Source organism: Lampetra planeri, chromosome 65 (assembly GCF_965212315.1).
Source record: "Lampetra planeri chromosome 65, kcLamPlan1.2.h2, whole genome shotgun sequence".
Lineage (NCBI taxonomy): Eukaryota > Metazoa > Chordata > Hyperoartia > Petromyzontiformes > Petromyzontidae > Lampetra > Lampetra planeri.
Window position 1 is genome coordinate 2,222,309 of NC_136171.1, and position 17,340 is coordinate 2,239,648.

General features: G+C 52.4%; 2 protein-coding genes across 2 annotated transcripts in view; one reads left to right on the plus strand and one right to left on the minus strand.

Annotated features, from left to right (window-relative positions):
* Positions 1-17,340, minus strand: part of LOC144737186 (MAM and LDL-receptor class A domain-containing protein 1-like) — a 328,015-nt gene that overhangs the window by 117,792 nt on the left and 192,883 nt on the right. The gene's annotated exons all lie outside the window — the stretch shown is intronic.
* The window catches only part of LOC144737176 (uncharacterized), a 66,190-nt gene that overhangs the window by 28,301 nt on the left and 20,549 nt on the right, over positions 1-17,340 (plus strand). The window contains exons 5-7 of the mRNA XM_078619898.1: positions 7,612-7,832; positions 11,900-12,007; positions 12,458-12,625. Coding sequence (XP_078476024.1) covers positions 7,612-7,832; positions 11,900-12,007; positions 12,458-12,625 — 497 coding nt within the window. The remainder of the gene's footprint in view (positions 1-7,611; positions 7,833-11,899; positions 12,008-12,457; positions 12,626-17,340) is intronic.

Here is a 17,340-nt window from a genome sequence, read left to right on the forward strand (position 1 = left end):
TGTGTGGGTGAGTGTGTGGGTGAGTGTGTGGGTGTGTTAGTGGGTACGGCAGAAACAACCCCCTACCTCCTCGTTAGTGTAGGACGGCAACACTCTGGTGGGCAGTGCCGTGGGGGGGAGGGCCAATTTAGATTGGCCTTTCCCCTCATGGCGTTTGTAACCACCACAGTGGCCAAATGGGGGCTCTGGATGGGTGAGAGGGGCTGTTAACCCCTCCACCTTCAATTAATTACCGCTAAACCACGACTGAAATTTGTAATAAATAAGCTTGTGCCGGAGGCCCCAGGGGAACAGGCGTCTATGATGTCTCCTGGCCAAACCCCATTTGGCGGATCCAGGAGACTGAATCCTTATCCTCGGGGCTCCTCCAGAAACAACAAAAAACCACTACGGGTGGCCACGTAAAATGTTCGAACAATCACTGCGGAGGAAAGGCTGTCACTCCTCTGTCGGGAGCTGGAATAGTACCGCCTGGATCTCTGTGGCATTTAGGAGGTCCGGTGGACCGGCTCTGGCTCCTACCACCATGAGGGGTGGACAGTCCTCTTCTCGGGACAGGAGACTGCCAAACAACAGGGAGTGGCTCGTCTTCTGAACAAAACATTAAGGGGGCGTGGGAGCGTGGCGGTGAGGTTTGGGAAGCTGTAAGTCCCAGACTACTTTGGGCTCGCCTTCCCATCAACCAGAGGCGAGGAGTGGTGGTTGTGGTTACTTATGCCCCCACCGAAGATGAACATCCGTGGAGGGATGCAGGCAAGGCCGATGAGTCAGATGCCTTCTATGACCTCCTGTCACAGATGTTCGCTAAAGTGGCCCCTCAGGATAGAGTCATCTTGTTGGTTGACTTCAATGCCCGAGTTGGTCATGATGCTGGCACCTGGTCTGCAGATCAGCGCAATAACAACGGCAGGAGGCTGCTAGATTGTTGTGCAGCCCATGGGCTTGTAATTACCAACACGCTGTTCCGGCATCGGCGCATCCACACAACATCATGGATGCATGCCGGGTCCAAGCAAGAACATCTGCTGGACTACATAGTGATGGAACAGCGGAAGTGGGCCCATGTCCTTGACACCAGAACCTACCGTGGAGCTGATCTGCCCACTGACCATCGACTTGTCATCTGTAGGATGCACCTGCCATTCTTCCACTCCGGTGGTGGGTGTACACCCAGGACCCTATTCAAACCCTTAGTGGCATGGTCTCAGCTGGAACATCTTCACTGGTTAGAAACATTTAGGCTGGCATGCCTACGATCCATCCTGGGTTTAACCAGGCTGGATTATGTGAGGAGCTCACACATCCTTGAAAGATCTGGGCAAAGTCCCATCGGTGAGCTCCTCTGGCAGGCAAGGCTGCGTTGGCTGGGTCATGTAGCCCGCATGCCTAAACAGCTTTTGTCCGGCTGGATGGTGGGGGCTAAACGGGCGCGGCACGGGCTAGAGAATATTGGAGTGATGTGGTACAGGAGGACGTGGAGATGAGTGGACTTGCCAATGACCGGTACCAGCGGTGTCAAGATCGGCCTCAGTGGAGGAGGCTCGTGAAGGACGCTGCTGTTGCTAGTGGGCAGTTGGAGGCAGTCGCCCTCCAACAACAACGGAGGGCGGAGGAGCGACGCTCACAACAACGAGCGGAGCGCTGTGTGGCTAAAGCACAGCAAGTTGGCATAGTAGGGGGCAGAGTTGGTGGTGCATCAGCCAGTCGTCTCAGTCAGTCGACCCGTGGCACCTGGGTCTGCCCCGTGACCTCCTGCCAGCGGGCGTTTGACACTTCACGTGGCCTCAACGTGCACATAGCCTGGCACAAGCGTCGTGGTGACGTCACCGCCACTTAGTGGCAAATGGCGGTTGTTGTTGTATGAGTGTGTGAATGGATGATTGGGTGATTGTGTGGGTGAGTGTGTGGGTGAGTGGGTGGGTGGGTGAGTGTGTAAATTGTGTGGGTTAGTATGTGGGTGACTGTGTGAGTGTGTGATTAAGTGTGTAAGTGAGTTGGTGCGTGAGTGGGTAAGTGAGTAAGTGTGAGTGGGTGAGTGAGCGTATGAGTGGGTGAGTGAGTGTGTGAATAGGTCAGTGAGTGAGTGGGTCAGTGAGTGTGTGAGATGGTGAGTGTGTGAGTGAGTGTGTGGGTGGATGATTGAGTGGGTGGGTCAGTGAGAGAGTGAGTGGGTAAGTGAGAGAGTGTAGGTTAGTGTTTGAATGGGTGACTTTAGTGAGTGTGTGAGTGGATGAGTGTGTAAGTTGGTCAGTGAGTGAGTGTGTGAGTTGGTGTGTGAGTGAGTGGGTGAATGGGTGACCGAGTGCGTGAGTGGGTGAGTGAGTATGTGTACGATTGAATGTGTGAGTGAGTTGGTATGTGAGTGGGTAAGTGAGTAAGTGTGTGAGTGGATGAGTGAATGTGTAAGTGCATGAGTGGGTGAGTGAGTGAGTGGGTGGGTCAGTGAGTGAGTGAGTGGGTCAGTGAGTGAGTGAGTTGGTGTGTAAGTGGGTGAATGTGTGAGGATATGAGATGGTGAGTGCGTGTGTGAGTTGGTGCGTGAGTGAGTGGGTGAATGCGTGTGTGAGTGGGTGAGTTAGTGGGTTAGTGAGTGAGTGTGTGGGTTGGTGTGTGAGTGAGTTTGTGAGTGAGTGGGTGAGTGAGAGTGTGGATGAGTTTGTGGGCGAGTGTATGAGTGGGTGAATGAATGTGTAAAGTGTATGGGTTAGTGTGTGTGTGTGGGTGAGTGAGTGGGTGAGTGTACTTTCAGTTTAACACGTAGGCTTTCGCGACCACTATTATTCATAATGAACGTTTTTGGGTTCAGATCGCGTTATTTATAAATGTGTCGTAACCCTCCACCACCCGACACGGCCAATCAGTAAAAAAAGTGTCACGTTGACAAAAGACAAATAGTTCACTGCTTTAGCCCACCGGTGTGTTGAAGCGTGAAACCACAACATTTACCATTTTTGAGTACGACGTTTCGCTGGTAATTGCATCCATCATCATCGGGCAATTCGCCAGAATGGTGAGGCTCTGCTGTGTCTCCCGTTCTTATATAGAGCAGCATCAAGACGCTCATACATCGGGCTAAAACAGTGTCAGATGGTGAAAGTCTAGTGAGAGAGATTAAACGTGTGTAGAGGAGTAAAATGGGGACGTGACGTCAGGTGTGCCGTTCAGTGCGATGACGTCACGTCTCCTAGGGTACTTAAGGGATACCCCGTGACGTAAGCGGGGTCACTGTGGGAACGGGTAGAGTAAGCAGGGTGAAGAGGGAACCAGGGGTAGAGAGAGGGATCGAGTGGTGAGTCTGGGGAGAAGCCGGTGGTAGCCGTAGAGGTGCTTCTCTCTCCGCTCGGTGGAGTCGGCAGAGTCCACGATCCGACACGAGAGAGAGAGACCGGAGCTAGCCGGCAGGGACCCGGACTCAGAGTAGGACCCCTAGCCCCTGGGAGTTGTGTACCCTGCTGTGTAATATTGTAACAGCTTTAATAAACCCTGGCGGAAGCCCTTAACTTACCTCCGTCTACGAGTACGTCCGTCGGGACTTCTCTAAACATGTTAAAGAAGCACTAAGACAGAGTGGCTACAATAATGCTCAAATTAACAGAGCACTGAATGCCAAATCACGATCGCAAAGCAAAACTGCTGAAAGCGATCAGATTGTTAAAACAATAAAAATACCATTTATCTCAGGAGTAACTGACAAATTAGCCCGTGTTTTGCAAAAGCAAAACATTACAGTAAGATTTGGTACAGTACACAAAATTCAACAACTAGTAACTTGCACTAAAGACGAATTACCTAAATTATCAACAGAAGGTGCATATCGGATTAATTGTGTATGTGGCAGATGCTATATTGGACAGACAGGGCGTAACGTTAGTGTAAGACTAAAAGAACACCAGAAAAATATTAAACTATCGCAAACACAACTGTCGGCAGTGACAGAACATGCTTGCCAACAGGGACACTCAATTGATTTTGACAACGTTGAAGTGTTGTGTAAAACTAGTTACTACTGGCAAAGACTAATTAGAGAATCCATTGAAATTGAGAGAAACAGAAATAACTTTAATCGCTCAGACAGCTACAGGCTTAGTGCGGCTTCGAAGCGTATTATTAAATAACACATTACAATTCCTTATAGGGGAAACACACACTAACTGATTACTAATGTAGCATAATCACAATAAAACACATGCCAACTGATTACTAATCTACAACTCGCATCGTAACAACTGCCTGATTACTAATCTAGTATATAATTACAATACCCCCCCCCCCCCTCAAATCTTTGCACCTGATGAGTTGATGAGTTAATGATGACGTCACCCTGCTGCTGCTCTATATAAGAACGGGAGACACAGCAGAGCCTCACCATTCTGGCGAATTGCCCGATGATGCTGGATGCAATTACCAGCGAAACGTCGTACGACTCAAAAATTGTGAATGTTGTGGTTTCACTCTTCAACACACCGGTGTGGGGCTAAAGCAGTGAACTATGTGTCTTTTCATCTTCTTGGTTCTTTCGGTAAAGTCACGTAGAAGGGAAGTAATAAAATAATAAAAATAAAACATAATAAAATAAAATAATTCTCACGACGTTTCGGCTACAACGCAAGCGGCCGTCTTCAGGTGAAGAATGAGACACTGCCAAGCTAGGAGCTTATATATAAGCTGGGTTGGAGGTGTAAGAGGAGCACCTTAACAAAAACAATGTGCATATCAAGAGGAATTTAGCATATTCATGGGAAATGCGTAGGAGGTGGGCGGGGGAGTTTCAAAGTCATATTATGCCCATGCATTATGCAGGATCAGCAGCACCAAGGGAGGGTGCAGGGAGTAGCATTAACAAAGGAAAGGAATGTTAATAGTATGTAGCTGCAGTTACTAAACAACCACGTAGAAAACTAAAGTATAAACTACATAAAAACTAAAGTATAAACTGCATAGCACCATCAGTATACTTACTATACTCTACAATAAGCTGAGTTACTAACAGCAAGTAATACATTACAATTCTACGTCGTAAAAATTATATAATATGCTTCCATCTAAACTTTATTCTCTTACATCACACGAGCATACACCGTACTATATACTGCCATAGATGAACCCAACATTAAATTACATACTGTATTGCTATAAACCAACCTATACCTTATACATTTTAATATAACACTATGTATTATTCTACCCACCCTAATGTGTATCACACTGCTATATGTTTAATATACAATTACGATACTATATATTACTTTGTACATTGTATTAAGCATATAAATGTTATACTATTTGTTATTATACACTGTACCATTGACCGTCGTGTCAATGGGTGAGTCGTGTGTGGAAGCTACCTGGTCTGTCGCTCCACACGAAGCTTCAGGTCTTCTCGGCCATGGTCATTATCTCCCTTCTCTGCGCTTGCGAAACGTGGACCTCCCCTAATGGAACATCTTCGCCGGTTAGAAACATTTAGGCTGGCCTACCTACGATCCATCCTGGGTTTAACCTGGCTGGATTGTGTGAAGAGCTCACAAATCCTTGAAAGATCTGGACAAAGTCCCATCGGTCCGCTCCTCCGGCAGGCAAGGCTGCATTGGCTGGGTCATGTTGTCTGTATGCCCAGCCACCGCATGCCTAAACAGCTTTTGTTCGGCCGGCACGGGCTAGAGAAGAGATGGAGTGATGTGGTACAGGAGGACGTGGAGCTGAGTGGACTTGCCGATGGCTGGTACCAGCGGTGTCAAGATCGGCCTCAGTGGAGGAGGCTCGTGAAGGACGCTACTGGGCAGTTGGAGGCAGTTGCCCTCCAACAACAACGGAGGGTGGAGGAGTGACGCTCACAACAACGAGCGGAGCGCCGGGTGGATAAAACACAGCAGATAGGCACAGTAGGGGGCACAGGTGGTGTATCGGCCAGTCATCTCAGTCAGTCGACCCGTGGCAACTGCTGGGTCTGTCCCGTGACCTCCTACCAGCGGGCGGTCGACGCTTCACGTGGCCTTAACGTGCACCTAGCCTGGCACAAGCGCCACTTAGTGGCGAATGGCGGTTGTTGTTGTGTGGGTGAGTGTGTGGGTGAGTGTGTGGGTGAGTATGGATGAGTGTGTGGGTGAGTATGGATGAGTGTGGGTGATTGTGTGGGTGAGTGAGTGTGTGGGTGAGTGAATGGATGAGTGGATGAGTGTGTGAGTGAGTGGTCGTGGGTGAGTATGGATGAGTGGGAGTGTGGGTGAGTGTATGGATGAGTGTGTGAGTGAGTGTGTGGGTGAGTGTATGGATGAGTGTGTGGGTGAGTGTATGGGTGAGTGTGTGGGTGAGCGTATGGATGAGTGTGTGAGTGAGTGTGTGGGTGTGTGAGTGCGTGGGTGAGTGTATGGATGAGTGTGTGAGTGAGTGTGTGGGTGAGTATGGATGAGTGTGTGGACGAGTGTGTGGGTGAGTGTATGGATGAGTGTGTGGACGAGTGTGTGGGTGAGTGTATGGATGAGTGAGTGAGTGTGTGAGTGAGTGTGTGAGTGAGTGAGTGTGTGAGTGAGTGTGTGAGTGAGTGTGTGTGTGAGTGTGTGGGTGAGTGGATGAGTGAGTGAGTGTGTGGGTGAGTGTGTGAGTGAGTGTGTGAGTGAGTGTGTGAGTGAGTGAGTGTGTGAGTGTGTGTGTGAGTGAGTGACTGAGTGAGTGAGTGACTGAGTGAGTGAGTGTGTGAGTGAGTGTGTGAGTGAGTGTATGGATGAGTGTGTGAGTGAGTGTAGTGAGTGTGTGGGTGAGTGGATGAGTGAGTGTGTGGGTGAGTGGATGAGTGGATGAGTGTGTGTGTGAGTGAGTGAGTGTGTGAGTGGGTGAGTGTGTGAGAGTGTGAGTGAGTGAGTGTGTGAGTGGGTGTGTGTGTGAGTGAGTGTGTGAGTGAGTGTGTGAGTGAGTGTGTGGGTGAGTGGATGAGTGAGTGAGTGTGTGGGTGAGTGGATGAGTGTGTGAGTGAGTGTGTGAGTGAGTGCGTGGGTGAGTGGATGAGTGGATGAGTGTGTGTGTGAGTGAGTGAGTGTGTGAGTGGGTGAGTGTGTGAGAGTGTGAGTGAGTGAGTGTGTGAGTCGGTGTGTGAGTGAGTGTGTGAGTGAGTGTTTGAGTGAGTGTGTGGGTGAGTGGATGAGTGAGTGAGTGTGTGGGTAAGTGGATGAGTGTGTGAGTGAGTGTGTGAGTGAGTGATTGTGTGAGTGAGTGTGTGAGTGAGTGTGTGGCTGGGTGGGTGAGTGTGTGTGTGTGTGAGCGTGTGTGTGAATGTGTGAGTGAGTGAGTGTGTGAGTGAGTGAGTGGTCGTGGGATTTCTCCTAGACCACTGGCGTTCACCATACACATTGCCGCGCGTGGGACCTGGTCTCTGTGTGTGTGTGAGGCGTGGTCTCTGAGTGTGTGAGAGTGTGTGTGTGTGAGACCTCGTCTCTGTGTGTGCGTGTGAGACGTGGTCTCTGTGTGTGTGTGAGTGTGTGTGAGACCTCGTCTCTGTGTGTGCGTGTGAGACGTGGTCTCTGAGTGTGAGATCTGCTAACCTGTTCTGCGTGCTCTCTCTACACGCGTCCATCTCCCCCCACCCCCTCCCCCCCACCGCCCCCACCCCCGTCCCAGGAGCGACCCCGCCGTGCCTACCGCTGGTGGCCGTCGCCTCTCTCGGCTGCCTCCTCCTCCTGGCTGCCTCGGCGAGCCCCACGGGCCGTGCCGCGAGCCCCACGGGCCGTTCCGTGGGCCCCACGGGCCGGGCCGTGATGTCCTTCCCGCAGACCCTGGAGGAGAGCGTCAGGCAGGCGGCGCGCCTCCTCGCACTCTCGTACGACACCTACCGCCAATACGTGAGTGGGGCAGGGTGTAGGTGGGGGGTGGTGGGGGGTGTAGGTGGGGTGGTGTAGGTGGGGTGGTGTAGGTGGGGTGGTGTAGGTGGGGTGGTGTAGGTGGGGGGTGTAGGTGGGGGGTGTAGGTGGGGGGTGGTGGGGGGTGTAGGTGGGGTGGTGTAGGTGGGGTGGTGTAGGTGGGGTGGTGTAGGTGGGGGGTGTAGGTGGGGTGGTGTAGGTGGGGTGGTGTAGGTGGGGGGTGTAGGTGGGGTGGTGTAGGTGGGGGGTGTAGGTGGGGTGGTGTAGGTGGGGTGGTGTAGGTGGGGGGTGTAGGTGGGGGGTGTAGGTGGGGGGTGGTGGGGGGTGTAGGTGGGGTGGTGTAGGTGGGGTGGTGTAGGTGGGGTGGTGTAGGTGGGGGGGTGTAGGGCGGGTGGTGTAGGTGGGGGGTGTAGGTGGGGGGTGTAGGTGGGGGGTGTAGGTGGGGTGGTGTAGGTGGGGTGGTGTAGGTGGGGGGTGGTGGGGGGTGTAGGTGGGGGGTGTAGGTGGGGGGTGTGTAGGTGGGGGGTGGTGGGGGGTGTAGGTGGGGTGGTGTAGGTGGGGGGTGGTGGGGGGTGTAGGTGGGGGGTGGTGGGGGGTGTAGGTGGGGTGGTGTAGGTGGGGTGGTGTAGGTGGGGGGTGGTGGGGGGTGTAGGTGGGGGGTGTAGGTGGGGGGTGTGTAGGTGGGGGGTGGTGGGGGGTGTAGGTGGGGTGGTGTAGGTGGGGGGTGGTGGGGGGTGTAGGTGGGGGGTGGTGGGGGGTGTAGGTGGGGTGGTGTAGGTGGGTGGTGTAGGTGGGGTGGTGTAGGTGGGGTGGTGTAGGTGGGGGGTGTAGGTGGGGGGTGTAGGTGGGGGGTGTAGGTGGGGTGGTGTAGGTGGGGTGGTGTAGGTGGGGGGTGGTGGGGGGTGTAGGTGGGGGGTGTAGGTGGGGGGTGTGTAGGTGGAGGGTGGTGGGGGGTGTAGGTGGGGTGGTGTAGGTGGGGGGTGGTGGGGGGTGTAGGTGGGGGGTGTAGGTGGGGGGGTGTAGGTGGGGGGTGTAGGTGGGGGGTGTAGGTGGGTGGTGTAGGTGGGGTGGTGTAGGTGGGGTGGTGTAGGTTGGTGGGTGGGTGGGGGGGTGTAGGTGGGGGGTGTAGGTGGGTGGTGTAGGTGGGGTGGTGTAGGTGGGGTGGTGTAGGTTGGTGGGTGGGTGGGGGGGTGTAGGTGGGGGGATGTAGGTGGGGGGTGTAGGTGGGGTGGTGTAGGTGGGGGGTGTAGGTGGGTGGTGTAGGTGGGGTGGTGTAGGTGGGGGGGTGTAGGTGGGGGGGTGTAGGTGGGTGGTGTAGGTGGGGTGGTGTAGGTGGGGTGGTGTAGGTGGGGTGGTGTAGGTGGGGGGTGTAGGTGGGGCAGGTGTAGGTGGGGTGGTGTAGGTGGGGTGGTGTAGGTTGGTGGGTGGGTGGGGGGTGTAGGTGGGGTGGTGTAGGTGGGGGGGTGTAGGTGGGGTGGTGTAGGTGGGGGGGTGTAGGTGGGGGGGTGTAGGTGGGGTGGTGTAGGTGGGGTGGTGTAGGTGGTGTGGTGTAGGTGGGGGGTGTAAGTGGGGTGGTGTAGGTTGGTGGGTGGGTGGGGGGGTGTAGGTGGGGCAGGTGTAGGTGGGGTGGTGTAGGTGGGGGGTGTAAGTGGGGTGGTGTAGGTTGGTGGGTGGGTGGGGGGGTGTAGGTGGGCGAGTGTAGGTGGGAGGGGGGTGAGGCTGCGGTGCCTCAAATATTGGAGGAGGAAGTCAACCCCTGTGAGTGGCTGGCTGAGGTGCCATCTGTTGAGGAAGTACTGAAGGCGATCCAGAGTCTGAGACCAGGAAAGGCACCGGGCAGAGATGATCTCCCAAGCGAAATGCTGAGGGAGGGTGGCGTTTGTGCACAGACTGCCCTACATGACATCATAACAACAGTCTGGACCACTGGACGGGTTCCGCAGGATTGGAAGGATGCCCTGGTGGTCCCCCTCTTTAAGAAGGGGGACCGCACAGACTGTAACAACTACATGGGCATCTCACTCCTCAGTGTGCCGGGAAAGGTCCTGGCAAGGATTATTCAACATCGCCTTGCTAGGCACACTGAGGAGAGGCTTGCGGAGCCCCAATACGGTCCTGCACAGATGCCATATTTTCTGTCCGTCCGCTACAACAGAGGTGTAGGGAATTCCAACAAGACCTACATCTCTGCTTCATTGACTTGGTCAAGGCCTATGATACTATCAGTAGGGGCTCTTGGGTTGTTCTTCGTGCTTTCGGAGTCCCTGACCCTCTGCTCACGATCATTAAGGACCTTCATGATGGTGAGCAGGCCCGGGTAAAACTATGTGGCCGGGTGTCGAAGCCATTCCCTGTTAACCTTGGGGTGCGACAGGGATGTCCTTTGGCTCCCACATTATTTAACATCTATTTCGACCAAGTAGTTTGGGAAGCTTTCGATGGCTGTACCGGAGGAATTTCCACCTGGTGCAGATACAATGGGAGGCTGTTCGATGCCTGGGTGTGGTCAAAGGATGGCTCCCTATTGGTCAACCACGGTATGTATGCCAATGATCTGGTGATTGCTGCTAACTCAGAGGAGGGGATGGAGGTGCTGCTGCTGAACCTGGAGCGTGACACTAAGAGGTGAAGCCTTACAATCAGCCCCACCAAAACTAAGCACCTGCCTGGGTATTTTGTACCATCAGACACTCCACCCCCACAACTCTCAATTGGTAATGGGGCAGTAGTGGAGAGAGTGGAGAGTTTCCCATACCTGCGGAGTGTGATCAAGACCGGCTCTGGTTTAACAACAAAGGTCTCACTCCGAATCAGTGAAGCAGCATTATCTTTTCATCGGTTGCGTAACGCTGTGTGTAAGCCACCTGGTCTGTCACTCCTCACGAAGCTTCGGGTCTTCTTTGGCCACGGTCATTCCCTCCCTTCTCCATGCTTGCAAAACGTAGACCCCCATAATGGAACATCTTCGCCAGTTAGAAACATTCAGGCTGACCAGCCTACGATCAATCCTGGGTTTAACCAGGCTGGAATGTGTGAGGAGCTCACAAATCCGTGAAAGATCTAGACAAAGTCCCATCGGTGAGCTCCTCCAGCAGGCAAGGCTGCGTTGGCTGGGTCATGTAGCCCGCATGCCCAGCCACCGCATGCCTAAACAGCTTTTGTTCGGCCGGATAGAGGGAGCTAAACGGGCGCCACACACACTCAGCTCCACAAGAAGATATGGAGCTGAGTTGACTTGCCAATGACTGGTACCAGTGGTGTCAAGATTGGCCTCTGTGGAGGAGGCTCGTGAAGGACACTGCTACTGGGCAGTTGGAGGCAGTCGCCCTCCAGCAACAATGGAGGGCAGAGGAGCGACGCTCACAACAACGAGCGGAGCGCCGGGTGGATAAAACACAGCACGTTGGCACAGTAGGCGGCACTGGTGGTGCATCGGCCAGTCATCTCAGTCAGTCAACCCATGGCACCTGGGTCTGTCCCGTGACCTCCTGCCGGCGGGCGTTTGACACTTCACGCAAACTCCAAAATATATGACAGGCGTCGGGATCAAACCCACGACCTACTGAATACAAGGCGAGGTAGTTAACATCTCGTCACCGTGATGATGATAATGATGACAGATAACATCTTGGCACCGAGATGATGATGATGATGATGAGAGTTAACATCTTGGCACCGAGATGATGATGATGATGAGAGTTAACATCTTGGCACAGAGATGATGATGATGGGAGTTAACATCTTGGCACCGTGATGATGATGGTAGTTAACATCTCAGCACCGTGATGATGATGATGATGAGAGTTAACATCTCAGCACCGTGATGATGATGATGATGATGAGTTAACATCTCGTCACGGTGATGATGATGATGAGTTAACATCTCGTCACGGTGATGATGATGATGATGAGTTAACATCTTGGCACCGTGGCGCCCTGAATGTTCCTCATGCCAGCCCTCCGTGCCCTCCCGCCCCCCCCCCCTTCTCCGCGTGCCCCCCGCTCCACTACTCTCCCCCCCTCACCTGTGCACTTGATCCTCCCGACAGGAGAGCAAGCACGTGGGCGAGAGGGAGCGGCACAACCCGAGGAACCCGCCCGCTCTCGCCTGCCCCAGCGCCTTCCTGCCAGACCTGAGCAACATCAACCACAAGCCGGTGAGTGTGGGGGGCTCGTAGTGGTGAGTGTGGGGGGCTCGTAGTGAGTGTGTGGGGGGCTGGTAGTTGTGAGTGTGGGGGGCTCGTAGTGAGTGTGGGGGGCTCACAGTGAGTGTGGGGGGCTGACTGAGTGTGTGGGGGGCTGACTCAGTGTGGGGGGGCTGACTGAGTGTGTGGGGGGCTCACAGTGAGTGTGGGGGGCTGACAGTGAGTGTGGGGGGCTGACTGAGTATGTGGAGGGCTGGTAGTGAGTGTGTGTGGGACTCACAGTGCAATGTGCGACTGACCTCTTCATCATCATCATCATCCATCTCCCCACCTCCTATCCATCTCTCCACCTCCTATCCATCTCCTCCACCTCCTATCCATCTCCTCCACCTCCTCCGCACTCCACCTGCTCTTCAACCCTCCTCCACCTCCACCTCGCCCCCCGCCCCCCGTCCTGCGTAGACGGACGAGGTGTTGGCGCTGGCGCGTGCGCTCCTGCGCACCTGGGCGGTGGCGCTGGGGAGCGACGGGGCCCGCGGGCGCGGCGAGCCGCTGGGGGACCTCGTGCGCCTCAACATCCGACCGCTGCTCACGTCGCTCAAAGCCGGAGTCGACGAGCTCCTCAAGCAGGTGGGGGGGGGGGAGGGGAGGGTGGGGGGGTGGGGGGGGGCTGTCGTGTCGATGCTGAAGGCCCAGCGATGTTGTTCGCGACAGACGCGGCCGCTGTGTGTGGGCAGGCGTCACGCAACACGAGAGGGCAACGTCAGCAACGTCAGGACCCTCATGAGAAAGAAACTCAGAGACTCATTGAGACAGAGACTCATTGAGAAAGAAACTCAGAGACTCACTGAGACAGAGACTCATTGAGAAAGATTATCAGAGACTCACTGAGACAGGGACTCATTGAGAAAGAGAATCATTTAAAAATAGTCTCAGAGACTCATTGAAAAATAAACTCATTGAGAAAAATACGCATTGAGAAAGAGTCCCGGAGGCTCATTGAGAAAGAGTCTCAGAGACTCACTGAGACAGGGACTCATTGAGAAAAAATCTCGAAGAGACTCATTGAGAAAGAGAATCGAGACTCACTGAGACAGAGACTCATTGAGAAAGAAACTCAGAGACTCATTGAGACAGAGACTCATTGAGAAAAAGTTTCAGACTCATTGAGACAGGGACTCATTGAGAAATATACTCAAAGACTCATTAAGGAAGAAACTCATTGAGAAAGAGACATTTAGACTCATTGAGAAATAGAATCGAGACTCACTGAGACAGGGACTCATTTATAAAGAGTCTCAGAGACTCATTGAGAAATAAACTTTTTGAGAAAAATACGCATTGCGAAAGAGTCTCTGAGGCTCATTCAGAAAAATACTCAGAGACTCTCTAAGGAAGAAACTCATTGAGAAAGAGACATTGAGACTCATTGAGAAAATAGACTCATGAATAAAAATGCTCATTGAGAAAAATACTCATTGAAAAAGAGAGACTCTTTGAGAAAGAGACTCATTGAAATATTGACCCAGAGACTCAACGAGACAGAAACTCAGAGACTCTTTGAGAAAGAGACTCAGAGGCTCATTGAGACAGAGATTAATTGAGAAAGAGAATTGAGACTCACTGAAACGGAGACTTATTGAGAAATAATATCAGAAGCTCATTGAGAAAGAGACTTGGGAATCACTGAGACAGAGAATCATTGAGACATAGATTCATTGAGAACGAGTCTCAGAGACTCATTGAGACAGACACCCAAATACTCATTGAGACAGAGACTCACTGAGAAAAAAGCTCATTGAGAAAGAAACTCAGAGACTCTTTGAGAAAAAATAATCACTGCTCATTAAGACAGAGAGTCAGAGACTCATCGAGAAAGTCTCAGAGACTCACTGAGACAGAGACTCACTGAGAAAAGGCTCATTGAGAGAGAGAATCGAGAATTACTGAGACAGAGAATCATTGAAGAAGAGACTCATTCAGAAAGAATTTCATTGAGAAATAGTCTCAGAGACTCATTGAGAAAAAGACTTGAGACTCACTGAGACAGAGATTCATTGAGACATAGACTCATTGATAAAGAGACTCGTTGAGAAATAGTCTCAGAGACTTATTGAGACATAAACTCGTTGAGAAAAAGACACATTGAGAAATATTCTCAGAGACTCATTGACAAAGAGACATTGAGACTCATTGAGACATATACTCATTAAGGAAAATACTATATGAGAAGAAGACTCATTGAAAAAGAGACTCAGATACTTTTTGAGAAAGAGACTGAGAGACAATTTGAGATATAGACCCAAAGACTCATTGAGACAAAAACTCAGAGACTCTTTGAGAAATAGTCTCAAGGCTCATTGAGAAAGAGACATTGAGACTCATTGAAAAAAAATATTCATGAAGAAAAATGCTCATTGAGAAAAAGACTCATTGAAAAAGAGAGACTCTTTGAGAAAGAGACTCATTGAGAAATTGACCCAGAGACTCAACGAGACAGAAACTCAGAGACTCTTTGAGAAAAAGTCTCAGAGACTCATTGAGAAAGAGATTCATTGAGAAAGAGGATCTAGACTCACTGAGACAGAGACTTATTAAGAAATAATCTCAGAGGCTCATTGAGAAAGAGACTTGGGAATCACTGAGACAGAGAATCACTGAGACATAGATTCATTGAGAAATAGTCTCAGAGACTCTTTGAGAAAGAGATTCACGGCTCATTATAAAATTGACCCAGAGACTCATTGAGAAAGAAACTCAGATCTTGATTGAGGCTTCCACTGAGTAAACTTTAGTTATCAAAACACGCATCGATCCATTGGTGCTCACCTCCCATTACCAGCCTTCAGACAGTGGTGGAAATGCCACGTTCCTATGGCGGGGAGGTGGGGGATGGTGAGGCAGGTGAAGTTCCATTATCACCTTGTTAGCCTCACACAATCCGACAGGGGTAGGGAGCTGGACGGGGGGGGGGCTTGGGCAAGAAACATGGTAAGGGATGCGTGAGATGATTTGTGTTTTGCGTGGGAGGGGGGGTTGGGGCGTTGGCACAAGACTTCGATTCCCCCACGAGTTCGATTCCCCCACGAGTTCGATTCCCCCACGCATTTGCCAACGTCGGTGGTGCAATGCCAGTCAGGCTTGGTGGGGGGGGGGGGGTGTAGGGGGGGATTGGAGACAAAGGCGGCCGGGCGTGGGTGCTTTTCACCACACGGTAGTCTCACTCTGCATTGGCAGGTGTCACGATACTATCCAGGGCCTACCTTGGCTCCTCCCACCCTCAACCAGTATATATACAAGGACTGTTTTATTGGAATTTCTCATTTACTTGATGCAGCAGTCGTGGCTGTGACGGTTCCACCTGAAGACGGAAGCTTGTGTTGCCTCCGAAACGTCGTGATTTTTATTTTACTTTTATTAATTTTAGTTTTATTTTTTTACCTACATGGTGAGTTTACCGAAAAACCCAAGAATAGGTATCACGGTGACAGCAGCTGTCGCTACGGTGGCAAGGGCTGTACAGGTGATCTTTGTCTGCGTGCGCGTGCGTGCGCGCGTCCGCGTGTGTTGACCTTCTGTTGCACGTGTACAATGATCCGCGGAACAACAATCGTGGCGTGTGCGCCAGCAGCGTATATACGACCACATGAGTGTGTGGAGGATGGGTCAGATTACGATATTATATACATATATATAGAGAGAGAGGGGAACGATTAATTGGCCTGAAATATTCAAACTCGCGGTTTAATAGTCAACTCTGGCATTCACGTGCACAGGTTGTACAACTCTGAGAGGCTCCATATTCATGGGGCTCGCAATCTGTCGCCAGCCAGAGGCGGGTCGCCTCTTTGTTTCCGTTGCTGATCCTGCTGCTGGTGCTGCTACTGCTGCTGCTACTGCTGCTGATGCTACTACTGCTGCTGTTGCTGCTACTACTGCTACTGCTGCTGATGCTACTACTACTGCTGCTGCTGCTACTACTGCTACTGCTGCTGATGCTACTACTGCTGCTGCTACTGCTGCTGCTCCTGCTGCTGCTGCTGCTTGCTGCTTGCTGCTTGCTGCTGCTGCTTGCTGCTTGCTGCTGCTGCTGCTCCTGCTGCTGCCGCTGCTGCTGCTGCTCCTGCTGCTGCTGATGCTGCTTGCTGCTTGCTGCTGCTGCTGGTGCTGCTGCTGCTTGCTGCTTGCTGCTGCTGCTGATGCTGCTGCTTGCTGCTTGCTGCTGCTGCTGCTCCTGCTGCTGCCGCTGCTTCTGCTGCTTGCTGCTGCTGCTTGCTGCTGCTACTGCTGCTGCTACTGCTGCTGCTGCTACTGCTGCTACTGCTGCTGCTCCTGCTGCTGCTGCTACTGCTGCTGCTGCTGGTGTTGCTGCTGGTGCTGCTGCTTGCTGCTTGCTGCTGCTTGCTGCTTGCTGCTGTTGGTGCTGCTGCTGCTGCTGTTGCTGCTGCTGTTGCTGCTGCTGCTGTTGCTGCTGCTGTTGCTGCTGCTGATGCTGATGCTGCTACTGCTGCTGCTGCCGCTGCCGCTGCTGCTGCTGCCGCTACTACTGCTACTACTGCTGCTTCTGCTGCTGCTTGCTGCTTTCTGCTGCTTGCTGCTGCTGATGCTGCTACTACTGCTGCTGCTGCTGCTACTGCTGCTGCTGCTGCAATCTGAACATCGTAGCAGCCCCCTTAGATCCTACTCACTGCTGGATGAGGCCTGGCGGGCATCTTCACGGCAGTTGCGTCCTAGCGACGAGTTGTTTGTTCTTGCGACAGGAGCATCATCCTGCGTTGGGGGACCTTTCGGTCGATCAATGTTCAATTTAGTTTGTTTGACTCAAGCTGAATAGATCCCACTCCGCGTGGTGAAAGACGGTGTAGTCCGTGCCTCATAGAGACAGACAAAGGCCACCTCTGAGGATCTAAGCCTCGACGGCTTAGCTTGAATTACCCGTGTCTCGCAGTGGGTTGCAGCTGCGAGCCGTGTAAAGATCAGAAACGTCGCGTGCAATGTGCATCGTGTCTGTGGTTCTAATAATTCACGTAGCACGCAGCTGTAGCCGTCCATGCTTCTAGATCATTACCGTAGCAGGCTTGAAGTCGCTCCCCATTGATCTGATCACGAACAGAGCTCACAGGATGTAGCAGTAAGGCAGCTGTCCATGGTACTGATCGTCAACACAACAGGCAGGAGGAGCTGTCCTGGTGCTGATGATCAACACAGCAGGCAGGAGGAGTTGTCATGGTGCTGATGATCAACACAGCAGGCAGGAAGAGCTGTCATGGTGCTGATCATCAACACAGCAGGCAGGAGGAGCTGTCATGGTGCTGATCATCAACACAGCAGGCAGGAGGAGCTGT